At 44.3% G+C, this 26,136-nt stretch overlaps 1 protein-coding gene across 1 annotated transcript in view; it reads right to left on the reverse strand.

Annotated features, from left to right (window-relative positions):
* Window positions 1-26,136, reverse strand: part of NGFR (nerve growth factor receptor) — a 92,392-nt gene that overhangs the window by 21,391 nt on the left and 44,865 nt on the right. The window contains exon 2 of the mRNA XM_056548640.1: window positions 24,612-24,747. Within this exon, the coding sequence (XP_056404615.1) occupies window positions 24,612-24,747 (136 nt within the window). The remainder of the gene's footprint in view (window positions 1-24,611; window positions 24,748-26,136) is intronic.

Consider the following 26,136-nt stretch of genomic DNA (forward strand, 5'->3'; position numbering starts at 1 on the left):
TGAAGGACTCCATGTAGGAAAGATCTCAATTAAAGGACTTCCTGCATGGAAAGACTCAATGGTCAGACTCCATATATGGAAACACTATATGGAAGCATTCCATGTATGAAAGGACTCAATGAAAGGACTCCATGTATTGAAGAACTCCATGGACCCCAGTGGATAAAATCTGTGTATAGAAGGACTCAGTGGAAAGATTATACATATGGATAGATGGAGTAACATAATAGGAGGAATCCATATATGGTAGGACTTCATGTATAGAATGGTTTAACGGTAGGACAGTGGAAGACTCTTTATAGATGAACTCCATGGAAGAACCCCAAACATAGAAGGACTTCCGGTATGGAGGAATTTAATGGAAGGATCCCATATATGGAAAGTCTCAGTGGATGGAATCTGTACATGGAAAGACTTAATGGAAAAACTCAATGTATAGAAGGACTCAATTGAAGAAGTCTGTGTATGGAATAACTGGGAAGACTCTATGTAGGGAAGGTCTCAATTAAAGCACTACATGCATGACAACATGGTAGGACTTTATGTATGAAAGAACTTTATGAAAGGACTTTATATATATAGAAGCACTCAATGACCCCTAACATAATCTTCATTACCATCCTCCATGGATGTGCCTTTGTGTATTAATACAGATGGCATACTAATACATTTTTCAAATCATGCTCAAAATGGTAGCATGGAGTCATATGACATGTGTATTATAAGTTTCCATTTTTATAGAGGAGACAATTGTCTGTGAGGGCGAGACAGATTCTATTTAATGGCATAATGCTCTAATAATGCCAGGAAGGACAGGCATGAGTGGTCACAGTAGGACCATTTTGTGACTAGTGTTTCACCTGTATGGAAACATAATTCTCTCCAGGCAATTTTCAATCTTACAAATAAAAGCATTCCTAAGGCAGGGGCCATATATTAAAATGGTCATGTAGATTTTGTTGTCATTTAGGTGGGCTATATTATTCCAGTTTGTCACATCTCACAAACTTGCCGACTTAGATGATTCATTGAACCAACAACCCATAGCAGAATGTTCAACCCTACAAAAAAAATAATAATCATTCTGTACCATTGTATGTTCAGTTTGTGTCCTGTGACCCATTCTTTCAAACATTCCTCCATGTTGGCCAGACATTTATAGCAGAACAAAGCAAGCTGTCCACTTGAGCGATATACAATATCAGAGGAGGATATTTAGCAATCCTAACCCTTGTTGAGTTCCCATACAGAAGAAGCTGACAGTGCGGTCTGGGCTCCGTGGAGCACCGTGTGATGGCGGCTGCCACATGTATCCAAACTCTTATCATTCCTAAGTAGGACATTGACCTAGCCCTTAAAAGCCAAAAAGCAGATAATATTTCGTGAGACAGATTTCTTGGCTGTTCCTACAGGACCATGGGCAAAAGTTCAGAATCATGCAATGATGTTTTAAAATTTTGGAAAAACAAACCACAATTTGGCATAAACCACATGCGCTGAAATGAATAAACAAAGTTATTTGTAACATTATCTATGGAAGAATTTCAAGAGCAGATAGAACCAAAGTATCCGAGGTGAGACATATGGGCATATTGGACTTCTTGTCTGTAAGTTTAGGAGGAAGGACTATAAATGGCAGTATGTAGCCTATGGACCATTATGTAAAATAGATAACAGTCTCGATATACTGTGTGTAATACCATGTCTACAACTGACATCTCATGTGACGGGGGACCCTAGAGGCACGGAATGCTACCTCTGCACCCCCTATAGCTGCCACCCTTCCCCATAATGATCGATAGTCACAGTGTGCTGCACTCCAATTCTAGGTGCTAAAAATGCCCCTTGGCAAGAAATTTCCCCAATTTTTGGAGACCCTTACAATATCTAGGAGAACAGATATTAGGCAGCAATATAGAGATTTACAGCTAACGAGTGAGTGTGGTATTTATATCACTGACCTGGCTACCATTCCTGTTTTTCCATTCCCATAATCCACCTTTATTTCAGCAGGGAAATACACAGCGCTCAGTGCAGCCAAGCACCTGACTTGTGGCTTTGCGGTTGAAATCTCGTATTACGCTCTTCATTTAAATTTATTTTATAATTTTCACATTTAAGGAGAAACACTTACACGGACAGATTCAAGAGGTCACGTGTTCTTAGGTGTGAAACAAAACAGCATAAACAGCGTATTGCATATGAAACATATGATATGAGATGCGTAGAGATGAGATAGATGACTCCACAGCCATTGTCAATTTCGCGCCTCTCTATCTGAGCGCTATGCATGGTCTGACACCCGAGTTCTTTGGCATCTCCAACTAGGAGCATCGAGTCATGGTCTATGCGGGGAGTGTGAGAGATTCTTTGTATTCTGGCATTGCCACTATATATATATATATATATATATATATATATATATATATATAGAAAAGAACAAGGTCCGGCACAAGGTTGGTTGCAGGTAAAAATTTCTTATTTCTTTATTTGAAGATTCTGCAGTACAAGGTTAAAAGTCTGACGCGTTTCGCTAAAGAGCTTAATCGTAGAAAGTCTACGATTAAGCTCTTTAGCGAAACGCGTCAGACTTTCAACCTTGTACTGCAGAATCTTCAAATAAAGAAATAAGAAGTTTTTACCTGCAACCAACCTAGTGCCGGACCTTGTTCTTTTCTTTACAAGTGAGCAGCCGGAGGCGGTACCGGCCGGTCTGCGGCACAGGTGGTGAGGTAGGCGTGCACATGGTGAGCGACTCATAATCCTGCCTTCTGATATATATATATATATATATATATATATATATATATATATATATATATATATATTGTATGTCATTCACAATTTCATTGGACAAGCATCCCCTGACAGTGACAATAGTCTGGCAAACACTGATCCTAATTGTTGTCATTCACATTTCTTCCCACAGTGAGTGAAAAATCTATTCAAGATGCTGTAAAATCTGGCACAAGATGTTATGTTCAAAGGAAAGTGATTTCTGTTCTGCATTTTGTTTCCCCACATCCACCGCTTTCTTCTGTTCATCTATGCGCCATTTACATTTCCACATCCTTATTCGAGTACTACGTCAGCAGGAATGTATTTAATCCCTGACTCTTCTTCACCCGTCTTCCTCACAACTCTGTGTGTGGCCAGGGCAACAATTGCAGGGTAACGAGGACTATTGGTAAGATAGAGCCAGAGGTGGTATCACAGGTAAAACCTAGAAATGGCTACCAAAAAGACATCTCTTGTCAGTAACTTCCATGTTATAAGGGACTAGGCCTAGCTGCAGGTGGATGAGGTCTCTAAGTTTTAGTGGCCACTTGAATCAGAAGACATTATAATGATAAACTGTAGCAAAAGAATACTAGGGGAGAGCACACCTAAAAAATCTGATACTCCAGAATCACTACTGGAGAAACACTGCTCGTCACAATCAGGGATTCAGCAGAACTGTAGCTGAAACCTACGGGGTGAACGCAATCCAGATATAGGATCAATAAATATAATAACAAAAGAATGATAGCATGCACTTACCGCTGAGACTGTGTCTAGAGGTCCGAAGATCCAGGGTCACGGAACAGCATACCGGGATGTGCCGAAGCACTCAGAGGCAACGGCGGTCGTTTCACATGATTATGCACGCTTCTTCCAGCCTCCAGAGGAGCATACCGGAATGTGGCGAAGCGCTCAGAGGCAACGCCGATTGTTTCATGCAACACACTTCTTCAGTGTGTTGTCTTCTCGTGTTCCTGACCTTACATTCCGTGACCTGACCGTTTTCCTTGCCGCCTGCCTATTGACCTACTGCTTTCGTGACTATACTCCTGTGCCGCCTGCCCTGACCTCCTGCTATCCTGACTACGTCCTGTATCATCCCTTCTTCGCCTCACTTCACTTTAGCCGCCTGTGTGGTTGAGTCGTGCCAGGGGTATCTACCTGGGTGCCGCCTGCCGCAGCAAGACAATCCCGCTTTGCGGCGGGCTCTGGTGAAAACCAGTGGCACCTTAGACTCCGCTCCCTGGCATGGCCCGTGTCATCTGCCACACAGGTCCAGCAGATCTACTACCGCTCGTGTTCCAGACTACTGCGGTCCAGCTGATCTACTACCTCCTGAGTTCTAGTTGACTGTGGTCAGTCTAACAAGGAGCATACAGGGACACGACTATGCACGCTTCTTCCGGAGTAGCATACAGTAAGGTGCTGAAGCGCTCAGAGACAACGCCGGTTGTTTCATGCGACTATGCGCACTTCTTCCGGCCTCCGGAGGGGCATACCGGGATGTGCCGAATCGCTCAGAGGCAATGCTGGTCGTTTCACGCAACACACTTCTTCAGGCCTCTGGAGGAGCATACTTGGATGTGCTGAAGCGCTCAGAGGCAACGCCGGTAGATTCACGCCACTATGCACGCTTCTTCAGGCCTCTGAAGGAGCATTCGGGGAGGTGACGAAGTGCTCATAGGCAACGCCGGTCATTTTATGAGACTATGCACACTTCTTCTGGCCTCCGGAGGAGCATACCGGGATGCGTTGAAGCGCTTAGAGGCAACGCCGATCATTTGACGTGACTATGCACACTTCTTCCGGCCTTCTGGAGGAGCAAACGGGGATGTGCCAAAGCAGTCAGAGGCAACGCCGGTTGTTTCATGTGACTATGCACGCTTCTTCCGGCCTCTGGAGGAGCATGCCGGGATGTGCCGAAGTGCTCAGAGGCAATGCCAGTAATTATACTCGACTATGCACGCTTCCTCCGGCCTCCAGAGGAGCCTACCGTGATGTGATGAGTGCATGCTCGTTCTTTTGTAGTTATAGTTATTATAATGAATAAAATACAAGTTAGCATAAAACTTTCTAGCAAAACTATACATCATTCTGCTCAGCTGCTCCGGCTCTATAACATGGTCTTGTGAATATGCTTCTTCATGGGGCTTGAGTTCTTTTCACTTCTATGTGAAAACCAGAATGATCCGTGACTAGAGGGAGATTGTCCAATATCCCCCTTTATTTCCCAGCGATCAGCCTGATCATCCTGTATTTATTATGTGCAGCTTTCCAGATCCAGGATTTGCTCCCTGATGTGAGTCGCTGTGATTGTACCGAGTCCCTAAACCCTCTCAGCTTCGGGATGCTGAACCACTCCTGTATCTGCAAAGCTATTAAGTGAACATTAAGCCTATTTCTCATCTTTCAGGGAAGAGGGCACCGAAAAATACGTTTGATGCACGCGGACCATGGTCCCAACAGGACGGAAGGAATTACTGCAGCATTTGACTCAATGTTCTGCTGGAGGCATAAATAATTGACTTTCATTGCATCCTTTGTATAGCGGGAGACAAGTGAATCATTTGTTTTAACACGTTCTTCTAAGCACATCAATCCTCATCTATGGAAGGCTTTGCTTGAAGCAGCTTCGGCATTTACATGTATATTAAACTCAAGCTTTGGGGCCCCCTAGAGGCGAAAAAATAACAAGTTCTTCCATTTTCCACCTGATCAGAAATTGCATTCTATATCTTCTTTTTAGAAAGAAGCAAATAGGTGGAGCTAGCAATATAGGTTTAAGGAGTCGTAAGGGTCAGGCAATGTTACCTGGGAAAAAGGCATGTAAAAAAGCTCTACTACAGAAGGTAGAAAAGTGGCCCTCTAGTACCACCTGTTGACAGTAACTACCTTGTAAGTCAATGTGCAACCCATTACAGACCCTAAAAGGGGTACTCCATCCCTAGACATCTTATCCCCTATCAAAAGGATAGGGGATAAGATGTCTGTTTGCGCGGGTCCCCCGCGATTTCCCAGCTGCACCCAGCATTTGTTTAGAGTGTCGGGTGCAGAACCGGAGGCTCATGACGTCACGGCCACGCCCCCTCAATGCACGTCTATGGGAGGGGACATAGACTTGCATTGAGGGGGGCATGGCCGTGATTTCTCAAGCAGGGTGTGACCGTGACATCACAAGCCTCTGTCCCGCACCTCCAGCCATCCGGCATGGAGCGAAGTTCACTCCGTGCAGCGGATGTCTGGGGTGCTGCAGTCGAAATCGCAGGGGTACCCAGTGGCAGCACCCCCGCGATCAGACATCTTATCCCCTATGCTTTGCATAGAGGATAAGATGTCTAGGGGCGGAGTACCCCTTTAAAACTAGAGATTATTAGCTAGAGCAGAATCTCCTTCAAAAGATAGAGCTGCCCATCTGCATACAGCGGGTTTTGGAGTTGAACCCGATAGATGGGGACAAGTAGTTAGGTGTGTGGTGCTAGAAAAATGTTATACCCTTTGTTGCTAGGTCAAGTTCCAAGCAGTAACTTGCATATGTTATGGGTTTTTCTAGGGTAGATGACTCTACCTTTATGTTGGTGGTGGCAATTCTTTTTGTGTGTGTCCCACAAAGGGCCCTATTGGATGTGTTGATGGATGTTTTAGATGAACATTGACTTTACAGTTCCCTTAGAGACTCTATTTCAAGGCTCAACCGCCAGCCCGGGAGGGCCACATAATGGATCATTGGATTGTTTGTGTGGCCCTCTAAACCATCGTTCTTTGGCTGCACATATCCTATACCACAGGGAGATGTGCGCTCAACAAGCAATGGTTGCCAATGAATGAGTTTGTTTGTCGGCTGATAGCTGGCCCTATTACTCAAGGCAATATCAGCCTGTTCAGGTCAGTGTAATAGGGCCCCTAGGTTGTGTTCACATTACACTTTTAATGCAAAAGAAAAAGAAAAAAGAACAGCCAAAGGTGCGCCCCTGGGTGAGGACCGTCTGGAAAAGTGAATCAGGGTGAAAGAAAAGATTACCCTAAGGTGTTGCGCTAAGAGCACAACACCTACTGTAGCGTCTGGGGTAGAGGAATGCCCGACAGCTGCCACGAGGAACTTCCCGGGGTGACGTCAGTCTCACCGGTAGTGGAACAAAAGGAGAAGGAATGAAAACGTGTTCCTCAAAGAAGGCGCCGGTCCATGGATACATGTAATGGTTTTATTTTAACATATAAAGCAATGCGTTTCGACCCCGGACAGGGGTCTTCATCATGCTCTGGGGCTTAGTTCTAGTAGTGCCGGCTGTCTCCTCTTCTCATGCACGCCAAATATTAAATGGGCACTGTCACTGCCACAATTAAGAGACAAGTTTTGATGGTTCGGGGTCTGAATGTTTAGAACTAGCTGGGAGAATAGTGCAAGGAGCGAGAGAAACTTAGAATGTAAGTCTATAGGACTGTCAGCCACGCTTTTCTCCACGCTTGTTCTAACAGTTGGTCAGATTCTGAACACTCAGACCCCGACCGATCAAAACTTTTGAAAGGTCTCTAGGACATGTCAAAGTTATTTTTTTTTTAAAGCAAGAGGTACACTTTTAAAAAAAATGGTTGCCCAGTGTATAGGTGGGTGCAGTAAACTATACTTTCAAACTATACTATACATTTCTACGGAAGGTGGTGTGATGGCCATCACGCCCCCTCCCATAGACATGAATGGAGGGGGCGTGACGTGACATCACGACCCCCGCCACTGGAATCCAGCAAACTAAACATTCTGTTTAGAACCCCGGGGGCTGCATGGAGATCACAATCAGACATCTTATCCCCTATTCCTTTGTATGGGGGATAAGATAGGGGTGGAGTAACCCTTTAAATGCAATGTCTCAGTGTTTGACACTGGACAGGGAGGAAAGCCCAATGTGACTCATTAACCCTGTGATAATTCACTTATGGCATGTCCTGCCGCAGAGCAGTTGGCGCCTGGGAGCCATGGCATGCCTTGTTTCCAGATGAGATAGGGAATTTGCCGGCTCAGCATATCAGAAGATGAAATTAAGTCATTAGATGAAGATACCAGGTTAAATAATTCAATTAAAATGGCGCCGTTGTTGTACATCATGTAACAATTAAGGGATTGCATGTACTTTTAAAGGACCCGTCAGCAATTCTGACATATCTGTATTAGCCACGAAATAAAAATTATGCAGCATTTTTTTTTTTTTTTTTAAATCTGCCTTTTGCCATTCCTCTGTTATTCCCCCTGGAAAAGTATTGACATCAAGGCATTTCCCTAGTCAATAGGATGTGTTCATGCAGAATCAGACACTGTCAGGTCTGATTGGACAGTGTCAAAATGTGCTTCTGTTTTTCTTTTTTTTTAATTATTATTAGAGGTGCACCGAAATGGAAATTTCAGAACCGAAACGAAACCGAAATAAAAAAAAATGTCCGGCCGAAACCGATACCGAAACCGAAAATGACTTCTCCCCGTCTTCTGGTAAAATGCAGCGCTCTGCTCATTAGATTAGATTCCCCCACATTAGATTGCCAGCTTCCCCACATTAGGTCGGGAGTTCCCCCACATTAATAGGCAGCTCCCCCACATTAATAGGCAGCTCCACCACAATAGTAGGCAGCTCCCCCACAATAGTAGGCAGCTCCCCCACAATAGTAGGCAGCTCCCCCACATTAGGTCAGCATTTCCACCACAATAGTAGGCAGGTTCCCCACAATAGTAGGCAGTTCCCCCACAATATTAGGCAGCTCCCCCCAACAATATTAGGCAGCTTCCCCCACATTTGTAGGCAGCTCCCCCCCACATTAGGTCAGTAGCAGTTCCCCCACAATAGTAGGCAGGTTCCCCACAATAGTAGGCAGTTCCCCCACAATATTAGGCAGCTCCCCACAACAATATTAGGCATCTCCCCCCAAATTTGTAGGCAGCTCCCCCCACATTTGTAGGCAGCTCCCCCCCCCCCCACAATATTAGGCAGCTCCCCCCAACAATATTAGGCAGCTCCCCCCACAATATTAGGCAGCTCCCCCCACAATATTAGGCAGCTCCCCCCACAATATTAGGCAGCTCCCCCCAAAAAATATTAGGCAGCTCCCCCCCAACAATATTAGGCAGCTCCCCCCCCCACATTTGTAGGCAGCTGCCCCCCAACAATATTAGGCAGCTCCCCCCCACAATATTAGGCAGCTCCCCCCACATTTGTAGGCAGATCCCCCCCACATTAGGTCAGCAATTCCCCCACAATATTAGGCAGCTCCCCCCACATTTGTAGGCAGCTCCCCCCACATTAGGTCAGCAGTTCCCCCTCAATAGTAGGCAGCTTCCCCCCACCCCACAGACATACAGCTTCCAGCCACATACAGTGTATGGCTGGAGGCTGTATGTCTGTACTGCTGCCCCCACAGTGTTCCGGTCACCGCTCCTCCGGCCCGAGGTCACATCTACTGCTATAGCCTATGGACCATAGCAGTAGGTGCCGGGACCGGAGGAGCGGTGACCGGAACACTCAAGAAGATGACGCGGTCACTTACCAGGCCCCGGCCAGCGCGCCTTCTCCTGCGACGATCCTGCGGTCCTCCTGCGTCTCTATGGTTGTACGCACGGGACGTCAGTGACGTCCCGTGCGTACGACCATAAAGACGGAGAAGTGAAGGACCGAAGGAGGATCGCGGGAGGATGCCGGGGAATGGTGAGTGACCAGCGGACATCCTTATGTCCCGAAAATATTTTTCGGGACACAGGGATGTCCGGGATAGGAATACTTCTTTTTATGTGCCTGGGCCGGCTCCCGTGTGTGGCTGCAGGCGGGGGCCGACCAGAGCATATAAAACCTAATACTGTATACTAAAAACCAGGGGGCCTCCAGCTGTTGTGAAACTACAACTCCCAGCATGCCCGGACAGACTTTGTCGGTCCGGGCATGCTGGGAGTTGTAGTTTCACAACAGCTGGAGGCCCCCTGGTTTTTAGTATACAGTATTAGGCTTTATATGCGCTGGCCTGCCCCCGCCTGCAGCCACACACGGGAGCCGGCCCTGGCACATAAAAAGAAGTATTCCTATCCCGGAGAGCGCGCCTCCCCAGATGTTGCGCCCGGCCCCCACTGCACCCCCCATGAGTGCCTCTGCCACTGGCAGTGTTTGCAACTTGTGCTGTGGGCGGGCAGTGGAGGTGGGTCATTAGCGGCACATTTTTTGTTGTTTCGGCATTTCCCCGAAACAGCTATTTTCGGCCGATATGTATCGGCCGCCGATATATCGGTGCATCCCTAATTATTATTATTTCTCTTCCAGAAACAGCACCACTTTTGTCTGTAGGCTGTGTTTGGTATTGCAGTCTGGGCACATTTATGAAAATTTGCCCATGTTCACACGTCAGAAATTCCGCGCCGGATTCCGCATTGAAATCTGGCACGGAGATTACTCTGCAACTCTCCTTGGAATTCAATGGGATTCTGCTGCTCTGTGTACATGGCGGAATGTCCATGCCAGATGTTTCCGGTACGGTAATTTCATTTTCCATGTCTGCACAAAGAATGAACAGATTGATTATTTCTGCGGAGTCCGCACAGAATGTATAGTCGTCAATGAGACGGCGCATTCCTGTGCGGTCCCAGTGGCGGCATATCATGGTGGCGCCCTGCAGTTTGTCTCCATGTGGATATTCTGTCATGTGAACATAGCCTTACAGACACTTCCCATAGACTAACGTTTTGCTGTTTCTACAAATGAAAATCCTTTTAAGGGATTAAATAGATATAAAGAAAAAATGCTTAGTTATTTTTGAAAATACCAACACCATTGTTCCCAGGTTGTGTGTGGTATTGCTTCTCCTCCCTATTTACTTCAGTGGAGATAAACTGCAATATCAGATACAACCCATTGATACATGTGGCGCTGTTTGTGATAAAAAGCAGTCATAATCTTCTCACTCCTTAGGCTATGTTCACATGGGTGTAAAATGTGCAGAATGTCCGCCGGAAAATATCGGCGGACATTCAGTACATTTTAAATATCCAGCAGGTGCCAGGACCTGGCAATGCATTTCCTTGCCGCCCCCCGCAGAAAGAATAGACTTGTCTATTCTTTCTGCAGATGCCAGAATCAGCTTTGCCACGGAAGAGACATCTGGCAGGGAAATTTTGCAGCTTAAACAGTGCAGCAGAATCCTATTGAAATCAATGGGACTCTGCTGCAGTGGAATGTCCATGCGGAATATTCTGTGCGGACAAGTTCCGCTCATGTGAACATACCCTTAATATACCATAAATCAGGGAGGGTCTGACTCCCAGCAACCCCGCCAATAAGCTGATGGTAATCATGTAAAACATGGAGGTGGTCCTCGCTTACCAGGCACAGCGCCATACATCCGGCAGTGGCTGTACCTGGTACTGCACTTAATCCCACTTAGGTGAATTAAAAAAATTGCAATACTAGGAACATCCTGGATGAAATATATGGAGCTCTGTCTGGTAAGTAATGAGTAGGCAGCAGAGCTGGTCAGTGTGCTTCCCAATAAATGGAGTCTGAATGTAAAATGTCCTGGGGTACTCCGGTGGAAAAATGTTTTTAAATCACCTGGTGCCAGAAAGTTAAACAGATTTGTAAATTACTTCTATTAAAAAATCTTAATCATTCCAGTACTTATCAGCAGCTGTATAATACAGAGTAAGTTATTTACTTTTTGAATTTCCTTTCTGTCTGACCACGGTGCTCTCTGCTGACACCTCTGACCATGTCAGGAACTGTCCAGAGCAGCAGAGCAAACCTCTCCTGCTCTTGACAGTTCCTGACATGGACAGAGGTGTCAGCAGAGAACACTGTGGTCAGACAAAAAAGACCTACACAACTTCCTCTGTAGCATACAGCAGCTAAGTCCTCTAAGGATTAAGATTTTTAACTTGAAGTAATTTACAAATCTGTATAACTTTCTGGCACCAGATTTCCACCAGAGTACCCCTTTAAGTGAGATAAGGAGAATGTTAAGGGTAAATGCACACTAGATGCATGAGAAACCAAAATTAACACATACTTTGCTGACACTGTAATCTGCCTCTGATTTTGGTGCCCTGGATCTAAAAGGTCTACACCCCAAAAGGCACATGATAGGTGGAGACCCTGTTCCGGATTTTACATAGTTCCCCAGGAGCTCCTAGCCCTACCTCATGGCAGGCGCACATATGCAGCCGTGGAGCTGTACACGATGACAGCTCGGCCGCCCAGTCAGCAGGTGTTTTCTATTAACATGACAGGTTTGACTCCGCTGTTTGCAGTTCACATACCTTTGGGCAGCCTTTAGTTCAAACATGTCACCAGCAATTCTAGATTTATGCAGCCCGGGCCTATGACAAATCCTCCCGAATCTGTAGAACCCTAATAAAAGCCAATCTATAATAAACAAGGTAAAACACTATCGAAATGGACTCACGAGTTGGGACACATGTCTATAATGCTTCATGTAACTATACAGGGTATTCCATGAAAAAAAAAAAAAAATTTCATATCCACTGGCTCCAGAAAGTTACACAGATTTGTAAATTACTTCTATAAAAAAAAAAAAAAAATATCCTTCCAGTACTTATCAGCTGCCGAAGTTGAGTTGTTCTTTTCTGTCTGACCACAGTGCTCTCTGCTGACACCTGTCTGTCTGTCTCAGGAACTATCCAGAGTAGCAGGAAATCCCCATAGCAAACCTCTCCTGCTCTGGACAGTTCCTGAAAACAGACAGAGGTGTCAGCAGAGAGCACTGTTGTCAGACAGAAAAGAACAACTCAACTTCAGCAGCTGATAAGTACAGGAAGGATTAAGGTTTTTGAATAGAATTAATTTACTTTTAACTTTCTGGAGCCAGTTGATATGAAAATTTTTTTTTTTTTTTTTCATGGAATACCTCTTTAAGCCATGAAGCCTGAGGGGGTCCAGAGGGTACAAATAGCCTAATATGTGAAGACCAGTGTTTCCAAACCAGCCTTTGGCTGTCCGGGCATGCTAGGAATTGTAGTTTTGCAAGAGCTGGAGACACCCTGGTCGGGAAACACAAGTGTAGACCAATATAAATGACCATGATAGTTGATGAAAATTGTCAGGCCATGTTCAAATCTGCATTGGAGCTTCTTTTGGGGAGTTCCATCCTAAAATCTATTTAAATAGTAGTATAAAATAAGGAATGCTGAGAGCATCATTAGATGTTACAATAATCTGCCATTGGGGCCTAATGGTAGGATTGGTGTATAGTATAAAGCAAATGCCTATTTTTTAAAGTGCTAGCAATATAATATTGATGAATGCCGATAATCCGGAATATACTGCTGATCCGGCAAATTGAATGTGGAATGAAAAATCAGGTGAAGGGGGTCGGTTTTAGCACCCTGAAACGCGTCTAGGCTTACAGTCTGAACAGAGCGATATACAGACGCATTGCCTGAATCTAAGCCAATACAGTGATCCCTCAACTTAAAATGGCCTCAACGTACAATAGTTTCAACATACAATGGTCTTTTTTGGACCATTGTAACTTGAAACCAGACTCAACATACAATTCTATGGAATCTGCGAAACGTGTCAATGGCTGGAAGAACCGACCAATCAGAATGGATATTTCACTGGTAAAACCCCTGTATTCCTAAAGTGCATGCACTTACTGGTGTCTGGTAGCGCCCCCTACAGTACAAGAAGGTATTACATGTTCTGTACTCTTTACCTGTATTACTGAAGTGCATGCACTGACTGGTGTCTGGTAGTGCCCCCTACAGTACAGGAGGTATTACATGTTCTGTACTCTTTACCTGTATTACTGAAGTGTATGCACTGACTGGTGTCTGGTAGCACACCCTACAGTACAGGGAGGTATTACATGTTCTGTACTCTTTACCTGTACCAGGGTTAGCTGCTCCTTTGGGCATCAGGTGAGGGCGGCTCCATGTTACTTTTTTTTTTTTTTTTTTAGGACATTGCGTGTTCTGTACAGGACCCTGAAGAAGCTTCTGTCCTCTACATAGACCAGTGTTTCCCAAAGAGGTTGCCTCCAGCTTTTGCAAAACTACAACTCCCAGCATGCCCGGACAGCCTTTGGCTGTCCGGGCATTCTGGGAGTTGTAGTTTTGCAACATCTGGAGGCACCCTGCTTGGTAAACACTGAAATAGACAGTGATTACAGCTCCCAGCAGATCTTAATTACTTTTATATGGAAGGATTTGCTTTATCTATATTAGTTATCTACTTATTTCTCTTTAATCCTCACTTTTTCCTTTTTTTGGATGACATTTTGGTGCCAATTCAGAACCAATTACCAGGTGTCCATAGAGTTATGGTTTCAACATACGATGGCTTCAACCTACAATTGTCGTCCCGGAACCAATTAATATTGTAACTTGAGGGACCACTGTATTCAGCTATTGAAATAAGCCGTCCACTGCATCTTTAAATCCATACCGAGTGTCCTGTTTTGTCATCAAGGAGAAGGGTCCGACACCAGAACGGGCGTAAACTGCCATTGTGGACGGTCCACCTGGGAGTCTCTTGCCGGAGCTTCACTCCCAACAGGCTCGGGAGGATCACACTGCCCGCACACCGTTCACAACATCGCAGCACTCGCAGAATATACCATCTTCGGCCCGTCGCAGTACGGGACCAGCTGTCACGGTGAGAAAACGCATATCCGTTCTTCTATAGACTATGGGCAGCATAATCTAGATTAACCTAGAGACTGGATTTACACCGGATTTTTCATTCCACATTCAATTTGCCGGATCAGCAGTATATTCCGGATTATCGGCATTCATCAATATTATATTGCTAGCACTTTAAAAAATAGGCATTTGCTTTATACTATACACCAATGCTACCATTAGGGCCCAATCAATTGCCATTGTGTACCCAGTAGGGTGATGTTCTTGAGGTGGGGTTTAAATATTTTTGCTAATTTACAAATCTGTTTAACTTTCTGACACCAGTTGATAAAAAAAAAAAAAAAAAAAAAAAAATGTTTTTCACCGGAGTACCCCTTTAAAAGGAGGTTAGAGCCCCTGCCCTTTTAATGCACCCTATGATGCCCTCACTGATTGGGACAGAGGTCCCTTACCTCAGGAATTGTGTTGTGTTAAGAAATGTAAAGTTTTTCCAAACTTTTTTTTTTTAATAATGAGAAGTGCCCTTTTTTCTACTTGAGCCCCTGCCCCCCAAAATATCTGTGCACTTCCCTGATATGGATCGATTATGGGCCGAACAGGTCTACAAAAGAAGGAAAAGCCGACTAATAAGCAAACGCCTCTTTGTTGACTGCTAAAAAAAAAATTGTTCCTTGGCTGCACAAGATCGGCGGCCATTTACAGGGCAAGCCGGGCCATTTAATAGGGACGTAACAATGCAGTTCCTCCAGGGACAGTAGCCCAACGCAGGTTCCCTCCTCCAATAACAAAAGATCCACCTAGTCTGAGCCTACTTCAAAGGTGTCATCTATGGAGCTATAACTGTGCTTCGCTCTGTTATAATTGGGAACAAGTTGGCGGAGCTTAAAGGGGTACTCCGGCGCTTAGAGATCTTATCCGTTATACAAAGGATAGGGGATAAGATGCCTGATCGCGGGGGTCCCGCCGCTGGGGACCCTCATGATCTTGCACGCAGCACCCCGGAGCGAATATGTCTGATTACCGGCGACCACGGGGCCGTTGGCGTCTGACATCACGCCTCCGCCCCTGTGTGACGTCACGCTCTGCCCCTCAATGCAAGCCTATGGGAGGGGGGCGTGACAGCTGTCACGTCCCCTCCCATAGGCTTGCATTGAGGGGCGGAGCATGACGTCACACGGGGGCGGAGGCGTGACGTCACACGCCGCCTGCCCCGTGGTCGCCGGTAATCAGCGAACATGCTCCTGGGACTGATTATAAACGGGGTTGCAGCGTGCAAGATCCCAGGGGTCCCCAGCGGCGGGACCCCCGCGATCAGGCATCTTATCCCATATCCTTTGGATAGGGGATAAGATGTCTAAGCACCGGAGTACCCCTTTAAGGAGGGGGCTACCTGAGCATGTGACCCAGATGTTGGGTTCCAAAAGCCCCTATGCCATATTATGCCTACCAGTTCCAGTCTTACCGTGGGTCTGATCATTCAAAGTGACTGCTATCAGGCCACATGACCCCCGATCACTGACCCTTATATCTATAATACACACACAAAAATGGGTCCATCTTATGTTCGGGTGAAACCAGGGCAGCAAATGGAACCTTTACCCCAGATAAGGGAAAGACTAACTACTACTCCGACCAGGTCTGACCCATCATGTGCCCCAGATTCACTGCACACATCACTTCCTGCATTACTTACTACAGTGGGCCCTCAAGTTACAATATTAATTGGTTCTAGGACGACCATTGTATGTTGAAACCATTGTATGTTGAGACCAAAACTCTATGGAAACCTGGTAATTGGTTCTAAAGGCACCAAAATGTCATCCAAAAATAGGAAAAAGTGAAAATTAAAGAAAAATAAGTAGATAACTAATATAGATAAAGCAAATCCTTACATATAAAAGTAATAAAGATCTACTGGGAGCTGTAAATCACTGTCTAGGTCAGTGTTTACCAAGCAGGAAGCCTCCAGCTGTTGCAAAACTACAACTCCCAGCATGCCCGGACAGCCAAAGGCTGTCCGGGCATGCTGGGAGTTGTAGTTTTGCAACAGCTGGGGGCACACTGCTTGGGAAACACTGGTCTATGAAGAGGACAGGAGCTTCTTCAGGGTCCTGTACAGAACAGGCAATGTCCTAAAAAAGTAACATGGAGCCGCCCGCACCTGGTGTACAAAGGAGCAGCTAACTCTGGTACAGGTAAAGTGTACAGAACATGTAATACCTCCCTATACTGTAGGGGGCGCTACCAGACATCAGTCAGTGCATACACTTCAGTAATACAGAGGTTTTACCAGTGAAATGTCCATTCTGATTGGTCGGTTCTTCCGGCCATTGACAGGTTTCACAGATCTGGACTGTCTGTACATTGTATGTTGAGTCTGGTTTCAACTTACAATGGTCCAGGAAAGACCATTATATGTTGAAATTATTGTATGTTGAGGCCATTGTAAGTTGAGGGATCACTGTACTGGAGCTTTTGCAAAGCATTTAGTTGTCGACTAAATCTCTTCATTTACAGCATTGGTAATGCCTAAGTAAACCTAAATATTCCATTACATTTCAATTAAGGTTTTGATGAGATCCCCAGAAGGATTGGAATCCCATCTGAGAATGGAGGCAGGAGAAGTGTGCGCTCCTCCAGGCCGTGCTCGGGGAGAGGCTGGATACTTAGTGTTTATAGTTTAATACCACTTGTCTCGCTGGTATTACAGTAATTTGCATCCTTAACTTATTCCATTAAAACTCTTCACTCTAATAGCTGCTTGTGAGTCACAAAAGTGCCGATCTTGGACTCATTCCTATAGCAGGATTATCCTAGTCTTCTCTGTCTTCTTGCCAAAACTGGTAAAGCCAAGGGGTGGTGGCCGCCCCAGGAACAATAGGGGTTATGACAGCTAGTATGGTGGAAAACCAACTTCAAAGTCACATGTATGGCGCTATTGTAATCATGGTTACTATAGAAACTGGAAGAACATATGTGCAGTATACATTCTGTGGTGTCCCGGTACCGTATTTTATACGTTACCTTTGCAAAGGTCCCTATAGTCAGAGTCCCTAGGACGTCGGGGTCCCTCTTTTGTAGTTTTCCCCTTGTCACCCCTCAGTTTAATCAGTGACTATATAGAAGTTCTTATAAATATAAGTATATAAAAATGTATATATTTAGTTGCCTTCCTGTTCAGCGTAGCAGGACCTGCGGGTCACGTGATTAGGTTTAGAACTCTATGGTTTTGCTACAGGACCTTTGGAGGTTCTCATGACATGATCACCCACAATGCACTGTAGCGGTGAGTGACAGTTGTTATGGACCAATCCAAAACGGCCGGCCCCTGCCCATATAAAGGAGCTGCGCCATTTTGATCGCTTTCTTGGGTTGCTGACTCTGGAAGAGGTAGGACCTCCGCAGCTTACAAGACGATTTACTAGGCCAAAGCCTTGCGGCCTAGGCCTATAGCATAGCGGGTATACTAAGCAATTCCCCGCTACTCACCGCAAGATCACTGGACCTAATTACTCCCCTAAATCCAGCGGATCTCTGCTACACAATCCTTAAGAAGCCAAATTGAGCTTATCTGATCCCAACCAACTGTCAGTCGCTGCTCAGCTATATCTATAGAGACTCTGTTATCTGGACTGTTACTATTGCTGCATGTACAGAAATTCTTCAGTAAAAGTTCCTGCAAGTTTTCAGTTAACAGTGGTTGTGGACAATCCTTTATTTCTGCATCACCTATTGTTCTTGGGAAGGGTGGCAATAGGCCTATCAGGATTACAGTATTTAACCCTCACCCTGGCATCACCAGTGACAAGGGTTAACAGCTCCCTTAACTATTCCGAACGGCAACACCCTAACTACCCTACACCCCCACAAGGCTTTATCCCAATTCCGCCACCACAATTCTACGACTGACAAGGGGCTGTATGAGATTACAGAAGAGGATCTGTTAGTTTTCCAAAAATGGACTGGGACTAATATGGCAACGGAGCCCTGTGCAATACCAGACCCAACCCAAAGACAACAGTGGCACTGTTTCTAGAAAACTTCCAGACCCTTTTACCTTGACAACACCATGACATTCGACTGTGACTTTGGGTCAAATGAATGAGGAGAATCCAGCGGAGTGACTTATCCAATTCCTTTCTGTTGACTCAAGGTGCAGTAACCTGAGTTGTGATTTGGGTTAGAGATTACCCCCGGCCTTAGGCTTTGAATAATTGACAAGAGTTCAGGGATGTTCACATGTCGCTTTACATCTGTGGCACCAATCCAATGCTGACCCTCAGATCACTGCTGTGGATGGACCATGGATTTCCATTTGCGATGCTGATAATCTGAACGAGGATTTGCACCATATGGATCCAGATTGTTGGCAGATATGTCTCAGATCTGACACGTGTGAACAGGGTCTTTAGGCTAGGTTCACACTGCGGAATCTCCAGGCAGAAAATTTCCACCCGGAGATTCCGAGTGCAGCCAGAATCAGTCAGTGCTAGGACCGCGCGGACACCACAGTCTCCAATAGACTGCAATGTGTTCCGCGAGTATTTCCGCCTGATGAGCAACACCATTCTTCAGGCGGAAATTTTCAAGCGGATTTTCCGTTCACAAATTCTGCTTCACAAATTCGTGAACGGAAACCCATTCACTACACTATACAGTGGTCCCTCAACATACGTTCCAAACGGACCATCGTTTGTTGAAACCATCGCATGTTGAGGGATCCGTGCAATGTAAAGTATAGGACAGTGGTCTACAACCTGCAGACCTCCAGATGTTGCAAAACTACAACACCCAGCATGCCCGGACAGCCGTTGGCTGTCCGGGCATGCTGGGTGTTGTAGTTTTGCAACATCTGGAGGTCCGCAGGTTGTAGACCACTGTTAGAGGAAGTTGTACTCACCTGTCCCCGCCGCTCCAGCAAGGCCTCTGCTTCCCCGGCATCCGCGCTCTCTGTCGCCGCCATCATGTCGCTACGCACGCCGCTCCTATTGGATGACGGGACGGCGTGTGCAGCGACGTGATGGAGAGCGCCGACGATGCAGGGGATCCCGAAGAGGACGCGCCGGAGCCCCGAGGACAGGTAAGTGATCATCAGCGGACCACACGGGACACCGTAAATGGCTATCCGTGGCAGCTGCAGCAGTCTGCGCTGCCGGATAGCCGTTTATGCGATGGCCCCGACATACAAAAGCATCGTATGTTGATGCTGCCTCTGAGAGGCCATCGTATGTTGATGCTGCCTCTGAGAGGTCATCGTATGTTGAAATGATCGTATGTCGGGGCCATCGTAGGTTGGGGGGTCACTGTACATTTTAGTAGGCGGAATTCCTGCCTGCAATTTCAAAGCGGAATTGCAGGTGGAAATTCGGTAGTGTAAACCTAGCATAAAAGTTATCCCCTATCCCTAGCTGACTGTTTAAGATCCGACCACTGGGACCCCCAATTATATTGTGTAGGTCAAATGTCTCTCAAATAAATAGAGCAAATTGCACATGCTCGGCCTCTTCTCCATTATTGTCTATGGAAATTCTAAAGATTGGTGAGAGCGGAACTTAAAGGGTACCTCTCATGAAAAAAACTTTTTGATATATTATAGATTAATGTATGCAGAATAACTTTACGATTGCATGTTATTAAAAAAAATATGCTTCTCTCTATTTAATTTTCCACTTTGAAGAAATGACCACTAGGGGGTCTCCCTACCAGTCCTGGCAGGAAGCATTTCAGACTCATGCTGGAGTCCTAAACACTACGAGCTGCCAGTCTGCTTTGTTCAAAAAGGAGAACACTCAGAGCTGCCAGCCTGCTTTGTTCACAGCCTGTTTGGCTGTGAACAAAGCAGGCTGGCAGCTCTGAGTGTTTAGGACTCCAGCACGAGTCAGAAATGCTTGCTGACAGTACAGATCGGGAAAAATACAATAGAAAGAAGCATATTTTTCATTAACATGCTATTGGAAAGTTATTCAACATTCATTAATCTAAAATATATCAAAAGTTTATTTGATGAGAGGTACCCTTTAAAGGGGTACTCTGGTACTGGACATCTTATCCCCTATCCAAAAGATAGGGGATAAAATGTCTGATCGGTCTGTTGTGAATGTTTATGTTCCGAACACCCGGTGTGCTAGGCTTCAGAGCAGCGTTGGTCATTATGCCCCCTCTATTCCTGTCTATGGGAAAGACATTCAGAGTTCGTGTATCTCTGTATCTCCCATAGAGATAAATGGAGGGGGGGGGGGGGGGGGTGTAGGCCACAGCTTCAGGCTGTGGTCTTCCATAATCCGGCACAGAGTGACCAGATCTCCTCGATCAAACACAGGATAGGGGATAAGTTGCCTGGGAGTGGAGTACCCCTTTAACTGTGTCTCATAGACAGTGAATGGAGCAGAAGCTGAGCATGTGTGCTGGTCCTCCATTCACTCACAGTACAGTTGACTTCTCTTGTTGGGATTGCGGTTCCTAGAGGTTAAACAACCACTGATCAGCTAGTTATCCCCCATCCTGTGGATAAGAGATAACTTTCCATTTTAGGAGAACCCTTTTAAAGTGTCCCTGTCATTGAAAAAAAAAAACTTCTCCCCGGTCCTTCTAATGATCAGTGCTGAGACCCCTACCGATCAAAACATTTGACATGTTGCTGTGACTTACAGACTCTATTTCTACCGCCTAACGCTATCATTCTGAAAAAGATAAAGTGCTGCCAGAGCTGTCTGGCAGCAGCTTACCTCTGCCCATAAGGAATATGAACATATGGTCATGCAGAACATTCAATAGTATGAGGAAGTCAAGAGAGAAAACTGTCGTCCAAACAAACAGACTGATAGTTATTAAAATGCATGGCCACCCTATCTATACTAGGGGGCAGTCTTGTTCCTTAACAGTAGAAGAAAGGGACTGCTTAAAGGGGTACTCCGCTACTTGACATATTATTCCCCTATCCAAAGGATCCTTTTCCATGGCTTGTGTCTGGTATTGCAGTTCAGTTTAATAATATTAAAGGGGTATTCCAGGAAAAAAACAGTTTTATATATATATCAACTGGCTCCAGAAAGTTAAACAGATTTGTAAATTACTTCTATTAAAAAATCTTAATCCTTTCAGTACTTATGAGCTTCTGAAGTTAAGGTTGTTCTTTTCTGTCTAAGGGCTCTCTATGACACGTGTCTCGGGAACCGCCCAGTTTAGAAGAGGTTTGCTATGGGGATTTGCTTCTAAACTTGGCTTTTCCCAAGACACGTGTCATCAGAGGGGACTTGGACAGAAAAGAACAACCTTAACTTCAGAAGCTCATAAGTACTGAAAGGATTAAGATTTTTTAATAGAAGTAATTTACAAATCTGTTTAACTTTCTGGAGCCAGTTGATATATATATAAAAAAACGCTTTTTCCTGGAATACCCTTTAAGCTTTTTAACCACAGCTCATGGACAAAAGAAAGTAGACCCTTTAAATAAAGGGATTTTAGTGCACTTACTAGACTCCCCACTATTAGATATATGAGGTGTGCCCGGTGTGCAGTCATCAGGGCAAGATGGGAGTTGTAGTTGAATAATGGCTAGGGAGCCACAGGAAATGACTCCCCTACAAATTCACACGGTATACTTTGCTGTTCAGCATCATTTGTCACAGAAATTGTAGATAATTTTATTACAGTGATCCCTCAACTTACAATGGCCTCAACATACAATAGTTTCAACATACAATGGTCTATTCTGGACCATTGTAAGTTGAAACCAGACTCAACATACAATATATGGACAGTCCAGATCTGTAAAACGTGTGGAAGAACTGACCAATCAGAATGGGCATTCACTGGTAAAACCCCCCGTATTACTGAAGTGTATGCAGTGACTGGTGTCTGGTAGCGCCCCCTACAATACAGGGAGGTATTACATGTTCTGTACTCTTTACCTGTATTGCTGAAGTGTATGCAGTGACTGGTGTCTGGTAGCGCCCCCTACAATACAGGGAGGTATTACATGTTCTGTACTCTTTACCTGTATTAATGAAGTGTATGCAGTGACTGGTGTCTGGTAGCGCCCCCTACAATACAGGGAGGTATTACATGTTCTGTACTCTTTACCTGTATTGCTGAAGTGTATGCAGTGACTGGTGTCTGGTAGCGCCCCCTACAATACAGGGAGGTATTACATGTTCTGTACTCTTTACCTGTATTACTGAAGTGTATGCACTGACTGGTGTCTGGTAGCGCCCCCTACAGTACAGGGAGGTATTACATGTTCTGTACTCTTTACCTGTATTACTGAAGTGTATGCAGTGACTGGTGTCTGGTAGCGCCCCCTACAGTACAGGGAGGTATTACATGTTCTGTACTCTTTACCTGTATTACTGAAGTGTATGCACTGACTAGCGTCTGGTAGCGCCCCCTACAGTACAGGGAGGTATTCCATGTTCTGTACTCTTTACCTGTATTACTGAAGTGTTTGCAGTGACTGGTGTCTGGTAGTGCCCCCTACAATACAGAGAGGTATTACATGTTCTGTACTCTTTACCTGTATTACTGAAGTGTTTGCACTGACTGGTGTCTGGTAGCGCCCCCTACAGTACAGGGAGGTATTACATGTTCTGTACTCTTTACCTGTATTACTGAAGTGTATGCAGTGACTGGTGTCTGGTAGCGCCCCCTACAGTACAGGGAGGTATTACATGTTCTGTACTCTTTACCTGTATTACTGAAGTGTATGCACTGACTAGCGTCTGGTAGCGCCCCCTACAGTACAGGGAGGTATTACATGTTCTGTACTCTTTACCTGTATTACTGAAGTGTTTGCAGTGACTGGTGTCTGGTAGCGCCCCCTACAGTACAGGGAGGTATTACATGTTCTGTACTCTTTACCTGTATTACTGAAGTGTATGCACTGACTAGCATCTGGTAGGTATTACATGTTCTGTACTCTTTACCTGTATTACTGAAGTGTATGCACTGACTAGCCTCTGGTAGCGCCCCCTACAGTACAGGGAGGTATTACATGTTCTGTACTCTTTACCTGTATTACTGAAGTGTATGCACTGACTGGCGTCTGGTAGCGCCCCCTACAGTACAGGGAGGTATTACATGTTCTGTACACTTTACCTGTCCCAGGGTTAGCTGCTCCTTTGGACACCAGGTGAGGGCGACTCCATGTTACTTTTTTAGGACATTGCTTGTACTGTACAGGACCCAGAAGAAGCTCCTGTCCTCTACATAGACCAGTGTTTCCCAACCAGGGTGCCCCCAGCTGTTGCAAAACTACAACTCCCAGCATGCCCGGACAGCCTTTGGCTGTCCGTGCACGCTGGGAGTTGTAGTTTTGCAACAACTGGAGGCTCCCTGATTGGGAAACACTGAAATAGACAGTGATTACAGCTCCCAGCAGATCTTTCTTACTTTTATATGTAAGGACTTTGCTTTATCTATATTAGTTATCTACTTATTTTTCTTTAATCCTCACTTTTTCCTATTTTCGGATGATATTTTTGGTGCCTTCAGAACCAATTACCAGGTATCCATAGAGTTCTGGTCTCAACATACAATGGTTTCAACATACATTGGTCGTCCTGGAACCAACTAATATTGTAACTTGAGGGACCACTGTATATTATTCCATAAATAGTTTTTCCTATTACTCCAATAGTTTTGGGAGAGTCAGCGTAGTATTCAGAGATGTTTTTCTGATACAGACCTACAAGGATTATGCTGCTTTTCTTACAATAGCTTTTGTGACATTAGTTTCCTAAATTTGCTTAAAAATTGAAATGTCCCTATAATCGGATCATGGTCCGTCCATTCTTCATGATTCTGCTTTCATTAGGGGAATATTATAGACAAGCCCTCGTCTGCTACAGTGAATATTATCTCCCTTCTTCCCAAGGTCACAGTCAAGGACACAACAAGAAGGAGGCAGGGTGCCATTGATTTTATAGTAATGAGGTTTATATTATGGCAGATGGAATCCAGATTTTGATTTGAAGGACATAAAGAGAGGCCCCTGAGGGGGGCAGTGCGGTGCCTAGGTCTGGGGCGCAGCTGCCGACTTAACCCCTTTAATTCAGCAAAGATATCGAATAAAGTCATGTACACAGACAAACAAACCCATCCTGTTCTATGTAGGGCCTAGAAGTTTAGACGTAAAGAGCAAACAGAGCTGCAGAGCATTAATAATAGATCAAGTATAGATAGAAATGTGTACGATTAGTCTGACGCTACTTACTGTCAAGGCAGGGTTCACAGACAGTCTGGTTCACCCCACATGGTTGTGCGACACCCTCTCCAGATCCGCAGGCTTTACAGCATTCTCCACTCTTGGTGTACTGACCCGTGGGGCAATCTTCAGCCCCCGCCAACAACTGTAGAGAGACAAAAATCAAATTGAAACATCATTTTCTCCTTTATTTGTTTGTATTGTTTTATTTTATTAATTACATTTTATTTATTTTATTATTCATTAATCATTTCACCTATTGCATCTATCTATCTCATATCTATCTATCTATCTATCTCATATCTATCTATATATCTATCTATCTATCTATCTATCTACTGTTTCTATCTATCTATCTATCTCATATCTATCTATCTCATATCTATCTATATATCTATCTATCGATCTATCTCCTATCTATCTACTGTTTCTATCTATCTCATATCTATCTATCTATCTATGTATCTCATATCTATCTATCTCATATCTATCTACTGTTTCTATCTATCTCTCATATCTATCTGTCTATCCCATATCAATCTATGTATCTCATATCTATCTATCTATCTATCTATCTCATATCTATCTATCTATTTCATATCTACCTCTCATATCTATCTATCTATCTATCTATCTATCTATCTAATATCTATATATCTCATATCTATCTCTCTAATATCTATCTATCTATCTCATATCTATCTATATATCTCATATCTCTCTCTCTATGTATCTCATATCTATTTCATATCTATCTATCTCATATCTATCTATCTATCTATCTATCTATCTCATATCTATCAATCTAATATCTATCTATCTATCTATCTCATATCTATCTATCTATCTATCTATCTATCTCATATCTATCTATCTATCGCATATCTATCTATCGCATATCTATCTATCTAATATCTATCTATCTATCTCATATCTATCTATCTATCTATCTATCTCATATCTATCTATCTATCTATCTCATATCTATATATCTCATATCTAGCTATCTCATATCTATCTAATATATATCTCATATCTATCTATATATCTCATATCTATCTATCTATCATCTATCTATCTCTCTATCTATATCTCTACCTATCTCATATCTATCTCTCTACCTATCTATCATCTTTCTATCTATATCATATCCATCCATCTATCTATCTCATATCTATCTATCTATCGCATATCTATCTATCCCATATCTATCTATCGCATATCTCTCTATCTATCTATCTATCTATCTATCTATCTATCTATCTATCTATCATTTGTACACATTCTTACCTATGACATTATTAGCAGTATTATATGGAAGCTGTCTAGCAGTGATACATTGCCTCTTTAAGAAAATGTTGTTTGACCACTATACGGTGCTATTATGTGTTGTAGAAGTCAGTCTTCTATTGCCCATATGTGTTGGAATGGTTGTATTATGTGGTATGATATTAGTGAGACCCCTGATCAGAAGATCATTTTCCCCATGTGTCCCCTTGTAGTGAGTGGCAGCATAGTCATATTTTATAGACCA

Source organism: Hyla sarda, chromosome 12 (genome assembly GCF_029499605.1).
Source record: "Hyla sarda isolate aHylSar1 chromosome 12, aHylSar1.hap1, whole genome shotgun sequence".
NCBI classification, from domain to species: domain Eukaryota; kingdom Metazoa; phylum Chordata; class Amphibia; order Anura; family Hylidae; genus Hyla; species Hyla sarda.